This window comes from Mustela nigripes, chromosome 7 (assembly GCF_022355385.1).
Source record: "Mustela nigripes isolate SB6536 chromosome 7, MUSNIG.SB6536, whole genome shotgun sequence".
NCBI lineage: Eukaryota > Metazoa > Chordata > Mammalia > Carnivora > Mustelidae > Mustela > Mustela nigripes.
Genome location: NC_081563.1, coordinates 117,949,711 through 117,968,869, shown reverse-complemented (window position 1 = coordinate 117,968,869; position 19,159 = coordinate 117,949,711). Strand labels below are relative to the sequence as shown.

The window sequence follows — 19,159 nt, the reverse complement described above, 5'->3', positions numbered from 1 at the left end:
TCCCATTCTCAGTTCCTCAGGTGTGCCTGAAGGGCAGGACAGAAGCATGAGGGCATGGAGGTCCTTCTTTCACTTTTCTCCAACAGGACAACCCTTTCCTCCAGTCAAGCCAGACCTTTTATCACATACTGAGTAACAACCTCTTCCTCAGAGAACCTCACTTTTCTCAGGGTTCAGCTTCAGATCCAGGATTTCAGGAAGCCTTTCGGTTATCACTTCCCTTGCCACACATCGCCTTTAACAGGGCCTCGGCCATACATGTGCCCTGGCCACACCTCATGACTCTAGCTTGTGTAACGCATGGCATCTTTCTGAGTTATTTCATGCAAGTAGCTTTACATCTCCAATTACAGTAATGGTAGCCTGACTATACTCAGACTCCTCAAATGGAATATTTACTTTTCAATTTGGCTCCACTTTAAGAATGGAAACAAAAAAATTAAGAAATAATTGAAAAATCAAGAAGGAATTCTGTCTTCAAAAATCAAACTGGCAACTTCCCAGGGATCAGAGAGACTGAACTTGAGCATGTTTATCAGGCCTACCTGTTACCACTAGCACCTGGAAGAAACACCCAGGGTTACCCAAATGATTCAGTCAAGTTCTTAAATCTCTACTGATAAAGAAGAGAAGGCTTCAGCGGCTTAGATTTTACAAAAGGCTTTCTTCAGATTCATCCTCAAAGACTTCCAAAAAACCCTATTAAGTCAAAGTTGAAATTCCCCACAGAACTTGGGTTAGCAAAGTTGCTCAGGTCACACACTGCCTGCAGGCAGAGTCTAGTTACACTTTTGCACTCTGCTTTGCACAAGGCACTAGGTAAGTGAGGGAGGACTCCTGACTTCACACAGACCTTAGAAGCGCCTGACAAATGCAAAAAGTAAAGCTTGCTCAACTAAAGGGAGGACGGGGGTGGATGAGACTGAAAAGAAAGGAGACAAGAATACAGCTATCTGTGGAGAGCCAGAGAAGGAGCCCTACCATCCAGTTCCTTCTCAATGGAGTCCATCCTGTGTGTGACTTCGTCCTGAAGAGATTCCACATGAGTCAGCAGGTTGAACTGCCACTGGTGCTGGGAGCTCAGTAGCCCCTCTCCGCCTCTGTCCAGCAGCTTCCGAGTGGGGGCTTCTTCGGGTAGGACCTTTTTGGAGACATATTCCCTCACCTAGGAATGCAATAGCAGTAAAGTTACTGAGTGGAGACAGTCCCAGCCTCTTCTCCAAACAGCAGTGTTTGCAACCATCTGAAAATTCAGGTGCAGTTTGACTATTCCAAACCTCTATCTCCCTCTTCCTGTCTTGGACACAGGCAGAAGCATGCCTGGTATAGCAAACACAAACACCTCAGGGCAGCACAGGTGTCACTGCTGCTTCCCTGTGACTGGCCCAATGTCCCAGGCCTGAAATGGGCCTTGTGAAATGGCTTCTAGAGCCCTGAGATCAGAACAGAGCGGGATGGGCACAGACAGGGGTTAGTGTATTACTTAGCAGGAGTCAGACAAACTAGTTTTAAGTCCAAGCTCCTTGTCTTGCTGAATGTATGAGCCTGGATTAGTTATTTTTCCTCTCTGAGCCTCTGATGGAAGTAGTAAAACCTACCTTATAGGTTCATGAGGATGAAATAGAATAAGGTTTATCAAACACAGTGTTGGCCTATGGTCAACTTGCCATGAATGAAAGATATTTTTAACCCTAGCTGACTTGTTTAGGGCCAGTATTTTCTGATTTTTTAATACATGGCAAATGCCTCTATGAAATCTGCCTCATTTGTAGGATCACAACCCTTTTCTACAGTTGGTGATCTCAACCCTTCCTTCCTTCATTCATTTGAAATGAACGGTCAAGCTAATATTTATTAGAGCTGACTATGCAAAGCTCTGGGCTGATAGCTTTTTCTTTTTTTTTAAAGATCACTTATTTATTTATTTGACAGACAGAGATCACAAGCAGGCAGAGAGGCAGTCAGAGAGGAGGAAGCAGGCTCCCCGCTGAGCAGAGAGCCCGACGCAGGACTTGATCCCAGGACCCCGGGACCATGACCCCAGCTGAAGGCAGGGGCCCAACCCACTGAGCCACCCAGGCGCCCCTGTGCTGATAGCTTTTCACAGACATGCTGCACAAAAACTAGATGGCATGGGCACTGGCCCCTCCCACAGGGAGGTGAAGGGACATATCTAAGCAGGTGAAGTGACCTGATCAGCATCACATGGTAAGTGGCTAAGCCCAGACTTGAAACCAGGTCTGTCTCCAAGACCAACGTCACCAACCTTGACCACACTGTTTAGACACTGGCAAGGGCACAATGCCTACCTTCTAATCTAGGATGTCCCACTTGGTAATATGCAGTAACATATCTAATGCTGGTGATGCCAACCACAGGGTAAAGTTTGAAAGGAAGGAGGACAAGGGTGGAGAAACTCTCCAGTTACACAAAGCTTCTCAGACCAACTGAGGACAGCACAGACAGCACATGACCCCAGTGAACAGCTGAAGATGACAACACTGGTAGGGAAATGACACAAAGAGGCTCTAGAAGAGCATGATTTGAATAACAAAAAAATGAGAGTTGTTCTTGGGAAAGTTGATGAAACCAGCAAATATTCTGACAAAATGGACTGTTCTTACGTCAGGGCTACAAAGTTTTAAGTCAAAGGAAAGCTATCACAAAATTGTATTGCAAACTTTATGGCTAACAAAACACCTGACTCATTCTTTGCTCATGCTCTAAAAATTAGCAGGTAGGTGTAATTACAACATAAACCTGTTAAAAAAAAAAAAACTCATTTTCCTACCTAACTTCCATTTATCAAGTACCAATCAACAATTTTCTCCTCGATTCTTCCCACCTCTCCACCCGCACCACCAGTGACTGCCATTTTGTCGGCATTTCCTGTAACCATGATCTCTGGTTTAATCGGGCTTTCCTGACTTTGCACCCATTTTAACCCACCAAAAAACACCTATGATGAGCACATTTAAATACAATTTTACAGTAAGTACACCTATAATAAGTACCTTCCACAGAACCCTACAGGGGAGCTCAAGCACTCAAACACTAAATGAAGAACAAGTACAAGTGAGCCACATACCTTTAGGGAGCTAGATTTGGAGTCACTGTCCCCCCTACTCCTGTCTTGGTCTAGAGGCCAGCCAAGACGTGGAGACAGAGAATCATCACCGTTCTCACGGAGGGGATTGACCGTGTCATCAAGGGCAGAGCCCCGGGTCTCCACCACCAGCTTCTGCTCCACAGCAGGGTAATAGGCGCGGGGCTTCTGATAGCAGTGCTCGCTGGTGATATAGGACTCCTCCACAGACCGGGGGAGGGCCAGGGGCAAGGGCTTCTCCATTGCCCCATTCAAAGTTCTATAGCTTGGGACTTCCTCTTTGCTCTTGGCTTCAGTGACGTGGATGTGTTTTGAATGCGATCTCCCCTCCCCTGAGTGCTGTTTCCAAGGCTGACACCACAGCTGCAGATCGGGATGCTCCCTGCTTCTGTTGGGAAGGCAAACACAGGGCTTTGGAGGAACTGGGACCAGTGCAGGGCTATCTCAATTCCCACTCTCCCAACAAGAGGAGGAGCTCCCCACCTGGCCACAAGCCACCATTTACCAAGTGAAAGGGAATGTAAATCCATGGTCTCTGAGGAGACCATGTGTAGACAAGATCCCACTGTGAACACTCGTGGTGAGTGAGACTGGACTTGGAGTCAAAGACCTGACTCCATTTCAGTTCAGCCACTGATTAGCAGTACAGCTGTAACAAGTCACTGAGCCAGACTCATTCCCATTTCCTCCTCTACAAAACCGGGCTAATCATCTGTCTGCCATTAGCCAATGAATTTGATAAAGATTAACCGAATTAATTCAAATAAAGTACTTTGTTGGCAGCAAAGTGAGTTGCTAAAAATAACCTAATAAGCAGGCATGATAATCCTGGCATGCAATAGCTTTCAGTTACAAAAATGCAACGATGGGGCACCTGGATGGCTCAGTCAGTTAAGTGTCTGATTTCAGCTCAGGTCATGATCCTGGGGTCCTGGGATCAAGCCCAGTGTCAATGTGCTTGTCCCTGCAACCCCCTCCCCACTCGTTCTCTCTCTAATGAATAAAATATTTTAAAAAATGCAACGAAAGGGGCGCCTGGGTGGCTCAGTGGGTTAAAGCCTCTGCCTTCGGCTCGGGTCATGATCCCAGGGTCCTGGGATCAAGCCCCACATTGGGCTCTCTGTTCAGCGGGGAGCCTGCTTCCTCCTCTCTCTCTGCCTGCTTCTCTGCCTGCTTGTGATCTCTCTCTGTCAAGTAAATAAATAAAATCTTTAAAAAAAAAATGCAAGTCATGTTTAAAAAAAAAATAAAAATGCAATGACAATGGGTTGAGGGGGATGGGAGCAGGAATCAAAGTCATCTATGTATAAGTCATTAATAAGTTTTTAAAAATTCTTCTAAAATCTTTAACTCTCACCATTCCAAGGAGGAAACTTTGTTATTAAAGAACAGGGATTCTAATCCTTTTCTGAGCTACAAACTCCTTCCCTTTAGAACCTATTGAAAGCTCTACCTTTATGTGCACATAAAACTCTGTTAGCACTTTAGTCTTCGACAATCATTCACTGTTTGAGTTTTTTTTTTTTTTTTAATATTTTATTTATTTGACAGACAGAGATCACAAGTGGGCAGAGAGGCAGGCAGAGAGAAAGGGGGAAGCAGGTTCCCTGTTGAGCAGAGAGCCCAATGCAGGGCTTGATCCCAGGACCCTGAGATCATGACCTGAGCCAAAGGCAGAGGCTTTAACCCACTGAGCCACCCAGGCACCCACTGTTTGGGTTTTGACCCAATAGAGGATTAATAAATTAATCTACTGGATTATAATCAATTGTAATGCTCCACGAATCTGCATGTCATCCTTGTGCAAGAGCCATTCTAACCTTCTCTGTATCGTTCCAATGTTAGTGTATGTGCTGCCGAAGTGAGCAGAATAATCACTTGTAGAAAAAGGAAAACGGAACAGAAAAATATCATAATGTACCATTCTAAGTAACAGTAGATATTCTGTGAAATTTTCATTTCAGTTTTATATATGTGAGTAACATAAAACTTTTTTATTTCTTACTGTGGAATATACATTTTATTAAGTTTAAAAACCACTACTCTAGATAAACTTCACCTTTTAACTCTACTACCCAGAACTTCCACTATTACCTTTGATCATTAAATGAAAAGAAGGAAAAAGGGAGGGAAGGAAGGAAAAAAAAAAAACAGCGGGTTTCTTGAGTGAGGCTCATCAGTTAGTTACCAGAGTTCCTAGCTGGGAGGGCATTGCCCTCTAGAGAGCATTTGGAAATAAACAGACAGGTGCTACTCACATTTGGTTCAGAGATGGGCAGAAATGTGTAGTGAGTGACCTTTCTAACTGCCACAACAACTGACAGATACTATTGGCATTTAGCTCATCGAATCCAAAGATGCCTAACATCCTATAATGCTTGGAATAATCACACATGATTGGACTAAAGAAGAATCGCCCCACCATATAGTCAACTGTACCTTCCCAGCCCCCAGCTGAAAAGCACTGAAACCAGATCAGCAGGAAAACACAGCTTAACTCACCAGCAACTCCCATCTATGAATACCTCTCCACACACACTTGACTGAAGCCTTCCTGTACAAATGGAATAGGCCATACATATGAAAGCATGGAGTGATCCTACAGAATCTAAAATTCTGCTCCCAAGGGGCTACAAGCATCCTCAGCTCTCCCTCTCCACCAATCACCAACACCCCTCATCCACTGAAGAAGGACAGGAAACTGTGAGTATCAAGGCAGCCTGGGTCCCTGGACCACTGCCAGCAGGGTATCACAGCCTGTACCAGGAAACGAAGATTCCAGACACCCCTCTGAAATTGCAACTGCATCAGAAGAGATGAGAGTCATTGTGAATTTTCAGGTTTATTGTGTAGTCTGAAATTTATTAACTGGAGCAAATAACCAACAGTATGGACATTCTCTTGCATGAAAATCACAAGTCTTTGCTTCCCCCTTCCTCAAAGTTTTGCCCTTCCAGGTAAGACCTCAAGCCCCAGCTACTACTCCATACAAAAATAACTCCCTGGACTTTCTTTGTATCATGAAGAAGGAATGTACAGACATGCATGTTACTTTTTAAATGACAATAGACACTCTGAAGTTATTCCCAGTTTTATTGTTTGCCTTAGAAAATAAACCCACCAGGCCACTCAGGAACAGTATTTCTGAGAATGAGGACCCAGAGTCTGTGATAACAGAGACTACCCATGTGAACACAGACATATTGGGACTGCCACCAACCCCCATCCCCCCACCACTGCCCAGAATCTTTTCTCCACATATAATGATGAACAAGATCTCCCTATGCCCTCTTCTGAACTGCCAGAAGTCAGATTTAATTCCAACACAAAGTCACTGCCATAAAGATGAAGGATCTAAATGGGAATTCAGAAGGGACAAGGTTCCAGAATATGGGATAGGGCCAGGAGCACTGGCATTTCTGTGAGAAGAAACATCGACTGGTTGAATCCTCGAATGAAAAGAAATACAGCACAGTTTACAATCTTAAGCCTCACTGACATTTTTCCAGGCCCTCACATGGACCACCCTCTCTCTACCTGCCTCAATTTCTGACATCTCATTAAGAAGAAATTAATTTGGTATGTACAGGGTAAAGTTTTCTGATTTTATAAAACGTGAGGGGAAAGCCTGTCTCTGCCATTTTTTTTTGTTGTTGTTGTTGTTGTTAAGATTTTACTTATTTATTTGACAGAGAGAGACACAGCAAGAGAGCGAATACAGGCAGGGCAGTCGGAGAGGGAGAAGCAGACCTCCCGAGGAGCAGGGAGCCTGATACGGGGCTTGATCCCAGGACCCCTGGGATCATGACCTGAGCTGAAGGCAGACGCCTAATAACTGAACCACCCAGGTGCCCTGTCATTTTTTTTTTTTTTTTGAAGATTTATTTTAGAGAGAGAAAGAGAGCACATGTGAGTGTGGGGGGACAGGGCAGAGAGAGAGAGAATCTCAAGAAGACTCATCACTGAGCATAGAGTTAAACAAGGGGCTCAATCCCACAATCCTGAGATCATGACCTGAGCCAAAATCAGGAGTCAGACACTTAACTGACTGAGCCACCCAGGTACCTCCAGCTTATCTCTGATATCTTACCCAGGGCTGTCACTTGATTTGGTTCATCTCAACAGAGAGTGTCACAGTGATAGCTAACTTTCCCCAGCAACTATTTTCCCCTTTTCTTATACCCACCTCAATCCTCCCTCCTGGGTTCAAACAGATCATATGGCTAGCCTTCCCTGCAGTTAGGTGCGTCCGTGAAAAAAGCTGCCTGCTCTCCCCTCTTTCCCCTCACTCGGGGGCTAGAACAGTGGAGGTACTGGTGAGTCTGTTTTGATCATGCAGATGAGAATGCCCCAATGGAATGCCGGAGCAATAAGAGAGAAGGAACCCAAGTCTCCAGGTCCACAGACAGCATCCTGGAAAAAGGCCACCTACCTGCCCTGGAGCCCTGACTACCCATGGACCATTCATTATTTGACAAAGAAGGTTCCACTTTGTTTCAGCCTTTGTTTTTTGGGTCTTTGTTATAGCACCTTAGCTTTTACCCAAACCAATATATACCATGTCTGAATGCGCCCTTGCTCAACCACTCCTTGTTGTGCCAGTTCTTGAAGTCAGTACGCTTCTGCACCAGAATGCGGGGGCAAGCAGATCCCCATTCTTCCATCCCAGGGCTCTGACACTCTGTCTGAGGCTGAGGGTCCTCCAGGACTAACTTGCACAAAGGAAATCTTGCTGAGGAGTCTGTCATGCCTAACTCATTTATGGCATGAATCTGTCATTGTTGATGTCTTAATTAAGATGGCTTCCTATGAGCAAGTCCATGGGAGAACCCGAGAAATGTTTACATAAGAGAAGCTGTCTGACACAGACTGTGCTGATACCAGAAGAAAAATGCATGGAACCACTGAGAGGAAGTTAGAAAGGTTAGGCCAAGTACTTGGCAGGACCCAGGCCTGGAATTCTAGACCTGACTCTACCCATGGAAATCATGGGAGAGCAGCTGCCTCATGCAAGGTCCCAAATCACTATTTGGTAAAGTGGGGTACATTATGAAAGAAAAGGGACCCCAATAAGAGCTACAGGTCTTTCTCAGAGCTTACAGGAACTTGGGTCATCTTGACACATAGAATGTAGCCACAGAAGCTGGAATTCACACTCAATTTCACTTCTCAAACTTCAAGTCCCTAGAAGCCAAAAGTCTAGTCCCAGAACACTTAAAACTTTGCATGAGCAAACCATGAAGAGAAAGACTTACTGAGCAACCCCTATGCTGGAGAGCAGGCCTGCCAATATTATCTCTCCCGGCAGCTTTCAATTTTACTTTGTTTTACCAGTCAAGGGTGTTAAGGATGAATGGATAAACAAAATCCAACATTACCTACAATGGAATATTATTCAGCCTTTAAAAAGGGAGAAAATTCTGACACAGATTATAATACAGATAAATTTTTGAAGACACCATGCTAAGTGAAATGAGCTAGTCACAAAAAAAGACAAATACTGTGGGATCCCATTTATATGAGGTATCTAGAGTAGTCAGATTCACAGAAACACGAAGTAGAATGGTGGTCGCCAGGGTTGGGGAGGAGGCAAAGTGGAGAGAAGTTGTTTAACACATACAGAGTTGCAATTCTGTAAGAGGAAGAGTTATGGAGATTGGTTTCAACAAGGTGAATTTATTTAACACTACTGTACTATATATTAAAAACAGTTAAGACTATTTACGAATTTATAAAACATGAATTTTATATTATTCATATTTTACCACAATAAAAAAAATTCAGAACTATACCCTAGAACAGTAAACAAACTAAATTACAAATACATACACCATATTTTGATTATGGTGGCAGCTGCAAGCCGTCAAAACTCAATGAACCTGTAAAATGAGCAAACTTAATTCTATATAAATTCTACCTCAATAGGGTTGAATTTTTTAAAAAAAAGAATGTTTATTGTGAGACTGACATATTTTTCCCCCCTGAGGGGGCACACCCTTCCTGGAAGAGCTGCAATACCAGGTCAAAGGATGGAGAGGATGGAGCAAGCTCTGATTCCAGTCTCCTAGTTCCAAAATCCATTTACTGTATTGTTCTTGGATAGAGGACATATTAGATATTAAACTGCTAAAAACAGACACTATACTTGACCTTAGCCAAAAGGCTGAGAAGTAACTAAAAACTTTTAGTAAAGGTCTCAAACTCATTGGTCTTATCACTGATTCTGTGGCTTTCCAATCTCAAATTTATCTTCCCGCCCACCAACCACCCCACCCCGCCCTGCCAAACCATGTCAAATCAGCCTCATCCTCAAAGCTGTAGGGGCCATACTTACTGCAAGATGCTCATCTTGAGCTGAAGACCATGGAGAACCTCGATCACTCTCTGCACATCGCCAAGAAGCTGGTGGGTAGCCACAATCTTCTTAGCATTTTGGTGGGAGTAGTTCTCTTCTAAAAAGGCCAGGCCATGCATATGTCCCCTGCTCAACCACTCCTTGTCATACCAGTACTTGAAGCCAGGCCTCTGACCTAAAGCAGTGACAATGAAAGTTAATACTTGGCCTGAAGGAAACCCAGACCCCTGCATCATTGTACAATATCACACAAATTACTGGAAGGATGGATTCCTGTGTTCATTTTATTTATTCATCCAATAAACATTTACTTGGCACCTACTATATCCTGGGCTCCTATTAGGGATGGGAAATAAGGCAATAAGACATGTAAATTTCCTGATCTCCTAAGAACAGGCCAAAGGTGGAATGGGAACTTGGGTATCTCTTTAAATTTAAATCACATCATTGCATCTCCTATTTAAAACCCTCAAAGACTTCCCACTGCATACAGGGAAAAAAGAAGAAAAAAAAAAAAAAAAGAAAAAGCCCTAACACTGGCCTCATGAGCCAACTGGACCCAGATCCTTCCTGCCCTCCTTGCCCCACCCTCACAGCCCTTACAGTGGTCTCCTTTCAGTTCCTGGAACACATCCATCTTTTCAGTCTTAGGATCTATGCTCTAGCATCCTCTGTCTGGAGCCCCTGAAGGACTGGCATCTTTCCACTTCCTCAGGCCTTTTGTTACTTTCAAAGTAAGAATTCAACACCTCCTAACTCATTCCCTATCTGGATGCTAAACTCTCCAGCCAAAGCACTCATCCCTATCTAACATCTTTTTGCTTATTTGACTTATTTTGACACCTGTTTCTGGCCCAACCCCACTAAGAGCAAGAATAATAGGAACCATCTTGTCTGGGGTTGTATCCCCAGCATCTGACAAAGGACATCTTGAATGGATTTATCAAGTGGAAAGAAGCTCCAAGTCCCCCTTTCAACACCTACACCGCCTTACTAAATATAAACAGTCAGGCACCCTCCCTTCTCTGAACCTCCATTTCCCATCTATTAGAATGAAAGATAAACTGGATGGTTTTAGTGGTCTTGCTCATCACAAGGATCCTTAGGAAGAACTGAAAACACAACTACATGTGACTTGGCAGTATTTCCTGCTCCAAATGCTCAAGAAACAGCTTTCAACCAGACAACCATTTACCTCCCAATATCTATAAAAATCCTGAAATAACCCACATAATCCCTATCAAGGTCCTTGGGCTCTTTCTAGCTTTACTAAAACACATGGAATGGATATACCTCCATTCTGTAAAAAACATCTTTAAGTAACCTTTAAAGAATATATCTGTTAGGTTAAACTTCTGATCCAAGACACTGCAGAGTCAAACACAGGCTATAAATATGAATGTAAAGGACACAGAGCATTCGACTCCAGGAGGAGTCTATTTACAGCATTGGCAGTTAGAGTTGTAAAAGTTCAGCAAGTATAGAGAGGAGTTGATGAAGATGGGGTGCATGATTTGTAAAAAGGGAAAAATGGAGAGAGGGAAGGAGTGGGAGATAATAAAGTAGACAAAGGAGATTTTTCAGCAGTGCTAAGGAGCCCAAGGGATTACGTGTGGCATCTCAGAGGCAGCTGCTGCACAAGTGGCCTGAGCAGCAGGATTCAGAGTAGTCCCACCTGCTCTACAAAACTAAGGTCAAAGAACATGGTTCTCATCTCCTATCTGGCACTAACTTGCTGCTGATCTTAGCCCCGTCATGTCCCTTCTGGGCCTATATTTGCTAACCTATCAAATGTCAGGGCTGAACTAAGTGGTCTCTCAGATCCTGCCCATTAATAATATTCTGTGGCTCACAGACTAATCTTCTGACCATATTCTTTTCTTGGGATAAAGACAGAAACAGATCCCTCTCCATCTATGGACTGATCTAGCACAAGGAGATATAGTGTCACAACAGAGGTCATCAGATCTCAAGAGGACACACCTGCTAGAACACAAACTACAGTGATCACCCCCTCCCTACACAACTAGCAAAATCAAAATCTGACCCCATAAGTCAGTTCTAATTCCAATTTGCTTTATGAGATTGGGAAAGTCATTCATGTCCCTGGGCATCAATTTCTTCATCGTAAGCAAAAATAGGAATAAGAGCTCCCCCCAGAACCACCCCACAGGACAGAAAGGATCCATAGAAGTAGAGGCACTTAAGCATTGTCTAGCCTTGCCGAGCCTTGGGATCATGGAACTGGAGCCAAGGGGAGAAACCTTAGAGGTGGTGAAGGAAAAAGATACCACCATCCCACTGACAGCAGGACAAGAACCACAGATATATAAGATTTCCGGAAAAGGGAATCCAAAAGCCACAGGCCAGTCATGTGGCCATGGAACAATGCAACTAAATGATCCTGTTAAAGGAATTATTTGCTGGTTTGGGTAGCAGTCAAGCCCTATCAATACACCTTTTCCCTTCCCCTCAAGGGCGACTCTCTCTTCCATGTGGCAATGATGCAATGGAGGGCAGGTGCCACCAGAGGGAGCAGAGGCAGGTTCCTAAAAAAGCCAAAGACAGAGCCCACATCTTCATGAAGCCTCAGTAACAGGAAAAGGTGCTTGCTCCAGCAGCACACATTCTAAAACTAGCTTAATACAGAGAAGAGTGGCATGGCACCCAAGCAAGGCAAGGATGACAGGCAAATCTGGAAAGTATTCCACAGCTTTTTACAGTTTTAGTCATGCAAGATGGAAAAAGTTCTAGAGATCTGCTGTACAACACTGTTTATAGTTCACAAACAGTACTGTACTGTACACTTAAAAATTTGTTAAGAGGGTAGATCTCATATCATATAATTTTTACTATAATAAAAAAGTAATTCTAGCCCAAGGCCAGGCTTTCCACAGGCTTCCCACATACTCTCTCACTGCTAAGTTCAGGACAGCAGTCTAGCAGGTGAGCTAGCCACAGGGGCAAGGAGGAGTCCGTCTAACCAATGTCAAAGAAATAAGTCTCAATATCACAGACAGTGAGGCTGCTCCATGGCCAGCTGTGGAAAAGGTTACATATTGTTAATATCCCTGACTCCAGAAATCTCTACCTGGAGGGTCTTGGCAAACATAACAGGTGTATTTCTCAGGCACATTTTCTTCCAGTAATCCCATGCAGACCCCATGCTGCCAGCACTGGCACTCTTCACACTGTTAGAATTAAAGAAGCAATAAAAATTAAACTCAGAAGGCATCCTCCATCCAAAAGCAAGATGCACTGTTGCGGGAAGGGGCAGTGAGAGGGAGAAGGAAAGCGGAGGGAGAGGACTCCCAAATGACCTACTCAGGAGCCCAGCTACAACCCCTCATCCCCCTCATCGACAACTGTGCCGGCCACCAGCCACCTGTGGCTCTTCATATTTAAATTAACAAATTAAGTTAAAATTCAGCTCCTTAGTCGTATTAGCCACAACTTAAGTGTTCAAAAGCCATGTGAAGCTAGTGGCTGGTGTACCAGACAGCACAGATGAAGACCATTTAGATCTATAAAACAGTGATCTCAAAGAATGACTATTTTCACTCCCGTTTCTAGAGGCTTTCACTTTTCTGATCACATTATGAGAACAGAGGGGAAATGTTCAAGTTCCTAGAGGAAGATTAAACTGGAAAGACAAAAACCTGAGTCTGAATTCTAGCTCAGACATTCATTAGCTGTATGACTTTACACAGGTCACTTCTCCCTAGGCTTCAGTCTTCCCCACTTGCAAAATGGGGTACTCATCTACTGACCATGGGGGCTGTTTGTGAGGAATTATGGGTCATATATAAAAACTCCCATCAAGGAGCCCAGTACACACCCTTCATGCACTTATTACTACTACAACTAGGCAACCTAATTTACTTTGATACCTCCTGGAATAATCCCATGCTAGCACTTCGAGTTTATTCTCTCTCAGTCTTACCAAAGGTCACACAGCTGAAGAGAGGCAACAGTGGATCAGAACACAAGCCTGGCTAACAGCAAAGCTAGTTCCACTGCCTTACTTGGGTAAGGGGCCAGAGGGCGAGTGGGGAGGAGGGGCAGGAGGCCGAGAGGGAAAGAAAGGAACAGATAATGAAGGCAACCCCATGGATGGCCTGAGGATAGTAAGCCTGAGGGCTAAGGGTCTGGAGGGGATGGAAAGTAAAAACAATGCCAAATGAGATACTAGGACACTTCATGGAATCTCAAACCAGGACCCTAAGACTTTTAACTATGCAAACAGACAGACAACTCTGGAAGGTGGGCAATGAGCTTCCTTCCCAGCATGGCCTTGAGGGTGGGCCACTAGCCTGGCCACAAGGGACTAAACTCCAAACTCCAAACTCCAAAGCTCAGACACAGTCCTTGGCTATTTGGAGCCAGATAGGCCCTAGCATCAAGAAGGCTTTCCTGGGCAGATAGTCCCCTAGGAAGCTAAGTGCGTCAGAATCAACAGAAGCAAAGCTGGAAGATAGACTTTAGCTAAGATCCGATACAAATTCTTTAATATACAGATGAAGGAACTAAGGCTCAGGGAGAAAGTAAACACTGCACAATAACAAAGAGTTAGTTGTAGAAAACAGAAGTAAGAATGAATGTTTGTCTCACCAGTAAGTTTGGAAATCTCTTGAGAACTGGGATTCACTAAAATTCAATCAAAGACAGCTAAGTTGAAAACTTCAAAATAACTTTTTTCGTATGGGTTTGGCTAAAAAAGATGATTCAACTTTTAAAAGTTTAAATTTAGAAATGAACAAGAATAATAACAGAAAAGATAAAGTATCTAAGACTAAACCTGAGACTAAGAATAGAATATCTAAGAATATCTAAGAATAAAACATACAAGATCTCTGTGAAGAAAATTTTAAAATACTACTTAAAGGACACAAAGACTTAAGTCAATGGTAAGGAATATCATATTCTTGGACAGCAGGAGTCATCAAAAGGAAGTCCTTTCTCCTTAGGTAAATTTATAAAAATAATGCAGTACCAAATAAATAGTAAGTGAATAGCTGTAGAACTGGATAGAAGGTGATCCTAAAATTAAAAGGAAATTTATAAAACAGAACAAAAGGGGATATAAGCCCTATCAGATATTTTAAGAATATTATAAAGGTAAAATAATTAAAATAGAATTGTATAAGCAAATACACAGACAGACCAATGGAAAAGGAGAATCTAAAAAGCAATCCAAACACATATGGAAATAAAATAAACAAAGGTGACATTTCAGTAACAGGGCATGGTGTTGGGACAACTGGGAAGTTATGGCCCTTACACCTTATACCAGGATAAATTCCAGGTGGAACAAATATTTACATTGCTTTAAGAAGATTAAGTGGAATTTCAAAAGTACCAGAATCAACCACGAGCAAATTCTGTTACAAATTTTTCAATAAACTTTTATGAATGAGGAAGCAACTATTATTTAAATTTCAGAGCCATTAAAGGAAAGTTTGATATAGTCGACTAATAAAATCAAACAAAAAAATCTGACAGATGACAGAGTGGATACAAGTTGTTTTAACTGTTTTTGCAGCCAATACAAAACAAGGTCTAAAAAAGCCTATACAAATGAGTAGGAAAATGACCAACCATCCAACAGAAAAATGGATAAAGGACATGAACAGACAGGTCAAAGGAAAATATCTAATTCTTAAAGAAAAAAGATGTTCAAATCCACCACCAGAAGAATTAATGAATAGTTATTTGAGTTAATATAATTAATGTGAAACCAACCAGACCAATAATATGCATATACTTTAGTATTTCTAGGTTTGGGGATTACATACAAATATTAAGTAATTCTTTATACATTTATGTACTGCCTGAAGTTTTTATAATAAACATTTGCTTTTATCCTAAAAGTTATTCTCTTGAAGAAATATTTACAGAGCATAATTTTCATTTATATATATATATGTGTATGTGTATTCCAAAATATTAACACTGCTTATCTCTAGGTAAAAATAATCTGGGTAATTGTTTTCTTCTTTGTGATTTTCTGTATTCTCCAAATGCTACAAGTATGAAATTTTTAAACATTTATTAAAAAAAAAACAAATTACATGGGCGCCTGGGTGGCTCAGGCAGTTATGCATCTGCCTTCAGCTCAGGTCATGATAGCAGGGTCCTGGGATCGAACCCCATGTTGGGCTCCCCTCTCAGCTGGGAGTCTGCTACTTCTTCTCTGTGTGTCCCTCTCCCCAGCTCATGCCCACTCTCTCTCAAATAAATTAAAAAAAAAATTACAAAGTGGCTATACCAACAGACTATTTTTTCACTTATCTTTTTTTTTTTTTTAAGATTTTTTTTATTTGAGAGAGAGAGAGAGAGCACACACGGTGTGCCAGCAGGGGGAGAGGCAGAAAGAGAGGGAGAGAATCTCAAGCAGACTCCCTGTTGAGCATGGAGCCTGACCAGGGACTCAATCTCACGACTCGGAGATCATGATCTGAGCTGAAATCAAGAGCTGGGCTCTCAGTGGAATGAGCTACCCAGGTGCTGTTGTTCTCACTTATTTGAAGAGCAAAGATAAAGTCTGATGATATCCTATACTGAAAAAGGTGCTCCTAAGACTGTTCACTGGCACAGACTCCATAGAGAGTTTATATAATATTGCTAACAACAAACAGAAATATTTATCAAAATTATACATGCACATTACCTGTGGCCCAGGAATTCTACTTTCAAAACTTGGTCCAACAGGCGTACTTACACAAAATTATTCATTACATTACTGTTAAGGTTAGAAACCATCTAAATGTCATCAACATGAGAAGGGTTAAATAAATGATGATCCATCTATGATGCAGCCATAAAAAAGAATAAAGAAGTTTGTTTTCTGTTTGAAATGAAATAGGCTTCAACATATATTGTTAAATGAGAAAAGATATTGAAAATACTACATAACTGTTTTTTTTTTAAGATGGTTGCACAGCAATGTAAATGTACTCAATTCATCTAACGCCATATACACTTAAAAATGGTAAATTTTATGTTATTTTACCATGTAACTGAAAAGGTGGTGAGGAGGAAGAGAATACATTTGTTACTGCTTGCTGAGCCATGGAGTGTTTCCAGAATGCTACACAAGAAGCTGACAAAGGGTGCTTCCCATGAAGGCAAGCTGGGGGTCACATTTTTTTCTCCATACCTATGTATACTTTTTGGACTTTGAACTATATGAATGCTCTAGCTAGCAACAAATAAATAATACAAATCTTAAAACAAACAAAGCTTTTAAAGTGGACTTCTGGTTAAAACTGCTACACAACTTTTACTGGGTTTGGCACCTAATATATATTTGTTAGTCTAAGGCAAACTACACCCAGAGGCTAAATTCAGTTCATGCCCTGTTTTTGTAAGTAAAGTATCATATGAACACATTCATGTTCATTTATTACATAATGCCTATGGCTGACTGGGCAAAGCTGAGTAGCTGTAACAAAGAACACAGGGTCCTCAAAGCCTATAATACTTATCACCTAGCCCTTTAAGAAAACATTTGCCCAAACCTTTCCTGTAACAATTAAAATAACTTAAATATCAAATGGAATTCCTGAGGTTCATTTTTATGCGGTACCCAGATTTCTCAAACATTCATGATGATTAAGTAAGACTTTAACCTCCCAATGATTTAAATTATTGCCACTGGTAAATAAAATCAAATAATCAAATAATTTACTTGAATAATGTTAATACAAATCAAATAATGAAAATGATCAGAGAACATTACTCCTCTAAAGCAATGTATGCATCTTCTAGGAAACAAACTCTAAATATATGCTAGGGTAGGGGCACCACGGTGGCTCAGGTGTTAAAAATCTGCCTTCAGCTCAGGTACTGATCCTAGGGTCCTGGGATGGAGCCCTGCATCAGGCTCCCTGCTTAGGAGGAAGCCTGCTTCTCCCTCTCCCACTCCCCCTGCTTGTGTTCCCTCTCTCACTGTGTCTCTCTGACAAACAGATAAATAAAAATCTTTTAAAAAATAAAATAAAAGTATTTTAGGGTAGTGCAAATTACCAATGTAAGTAAAAAAAATTTTTTTTAAATAATCACTGAACCTTCCTAGACGACAAATACATTTAAAACTAGATGATGGGGGCGCCTGGGTGGCTCAGTGGGTTAAGCCTCTGCCTTCGGCTCAGGTCATGATCCCAGGGTCCTGGGATCGAGCCCCACATCAGGATCTCTGCTCAGCAGGGAGGCTGCTTCCCCCTCTCTCTCCGCCTGCCTCTCTGCCTGCTTGTGATCTCTCTCTATCTCTGTCAAATAAATAAATAAAATCTTTAAAAATAAAATAAAATAAAACTAGATGATGAATATATTTACAAAGTTTAAATTACATTTGTTCCAGAGCTCCCTCCAAATGTATGTCTTTTACTAAAGTTACTGAGTGGAAAAGGTACATTGCTCATAATGACAGGGAAAGTAAAACACTGTCCCTCTATACCACAAAGCCAGCTCTAGACAGCAAGGGGACAGCAAAGAAAAGTCTTCTACAGCAAAACATAAGGTGTTTTGAAGTGAGCTCATCATCACAATACCATAGGAAGCCACAAGCATTGCACTGAGCTGAGCTAGGGGAAGGTCATGCAGAACCTGGGAAGCTGGAGATGAAAGCAGTTCCTGACTCTGTCCTATAACAGCTGGTATGGCCTCAGCAGCTCCAAACTTAAGTTTCCTCATATACCATATAATGCCACACCAAGCTCTACCTCCCTGAACACCCCATCATCCTTGCTACTTACAGAAAAGTCAGTGGGAAAACACAGTGGATCAGAACTAGGTCTCTTCTACTGATGAGCGGGAAGAGCCCTGCCAGGAAGGGCCTTCATTACTCACCCACTAAAGATTTCTATGGACAAATGAAGATGAAATCAGGCTTCCAAGACCCAGAACTGACTACATGCCCAGAGAGACAGGATAGAAATTAACCATCTTCAACATCCTTTCAAAAAACAAATTAAAAAAAAAAAAATTCTACTTAGATAGTTCCAGGTTATATAAGAGTTTTCAAATTGTAGTCCACTGAGCTTCAGAGGTTCTGCAAATGAGTATCTTTTTAAAAACAAGACTATTTTTAAAAATTAAAACCAAGGGCGCCTGGGTGGCTCAGTGGTTTAAGCCGCTGCCTTCGGCTCAGGTCATGATCTCAGGGTCCTGGGATCGAGTCCCGCATCGGGCTCTCTGCTCAGCAGGGAGCCTGTTTCCTCCTCTCTCTCTCTCTCTCTCTCTGCCTGCCTCTCGGCCTACTTGTGATCTCTCTCTGTCAAATAAATAAATAAAATCTTTAAAAAAAAAAAATTAAAACCAAAAATGCACATTCCAATGTTTCCCAAACTTAAACTTAAGATAACACAACCCACCAGTATACATAACTCTGTACTGCTAGGCTAGCTCAGTATTGTGTTACACTTGGAACAAAGCTTTCCCTCCCATCTCCTTAATCAGTGACTATACAGCATGCTGTTTAGGAAAAGTCACCCATACAAATGGCCATGTCTCACAAAAAGGAAAACTACTGAATCACTGAAATGCTTCAAGATGGCAACTGTCACACACAAACCTGATTGCATATCAGACTTCATGGGAAAAAGCATACCGTTCACATTTCTGGACTCAAAAGTGAAGATGACCTATTATGACCTTTCAAAACTAATGCTTTTAAACTTGTTATACATTTTGCAGTT

General features: G+C 42.0%; 1 protein-coding gene and 2 non-coding genes across 3 annotated transcripts in view; all 3 read right to left on the bottom strand.

Annotated features, from left to right (window-relative positions):
• Nucleotides 1-19,159, bottom strand: part of PHF20 (PHD finger protein 20) — a 147,862-nt gene that overhangs the window by 6,820 nt on the left and 121,883 nt on the right. The window contains exons 14-17 of the mRNA XM_059406916.1: nt 12,553-12,652; nt 9,441-9,636; nt 3,089-3,494; nt 982-1,165 (exon numbers count right to left, since the gene is read on the bottom strand). Coding sequence (XP_059262899.1) covers nt 982-1,165; nt 3,089-3,494; nt 9,441-9,636; nt 12,553-12,652 — 886 coding nt within the window. The remainder of the gene's footprint in view (nt 1-981; nt 1,166-3,088; nt 3,495-9,440; nt 9,637-12,552; nt 12,653-19,159) is intronic.
• LOC132022888 (U6 spliceosomal RNA) lies at nt 4,869-4,975 on the bottom strand. The gene has a single exon (XR_009405778.1). It is a non-coding gene; the product is annotated as a U6 spliceosomal RNA (small nuclear RNA).
• LOC132022948 (U2 spliceosomal RNA) lies at nt 9,091-9,281 on the bottom strand. The gene has a single exon (XR_009405829.1). It is a non-coding gene; the product is annotated as a U2 spliceosomal RNA (small nuclear RNA).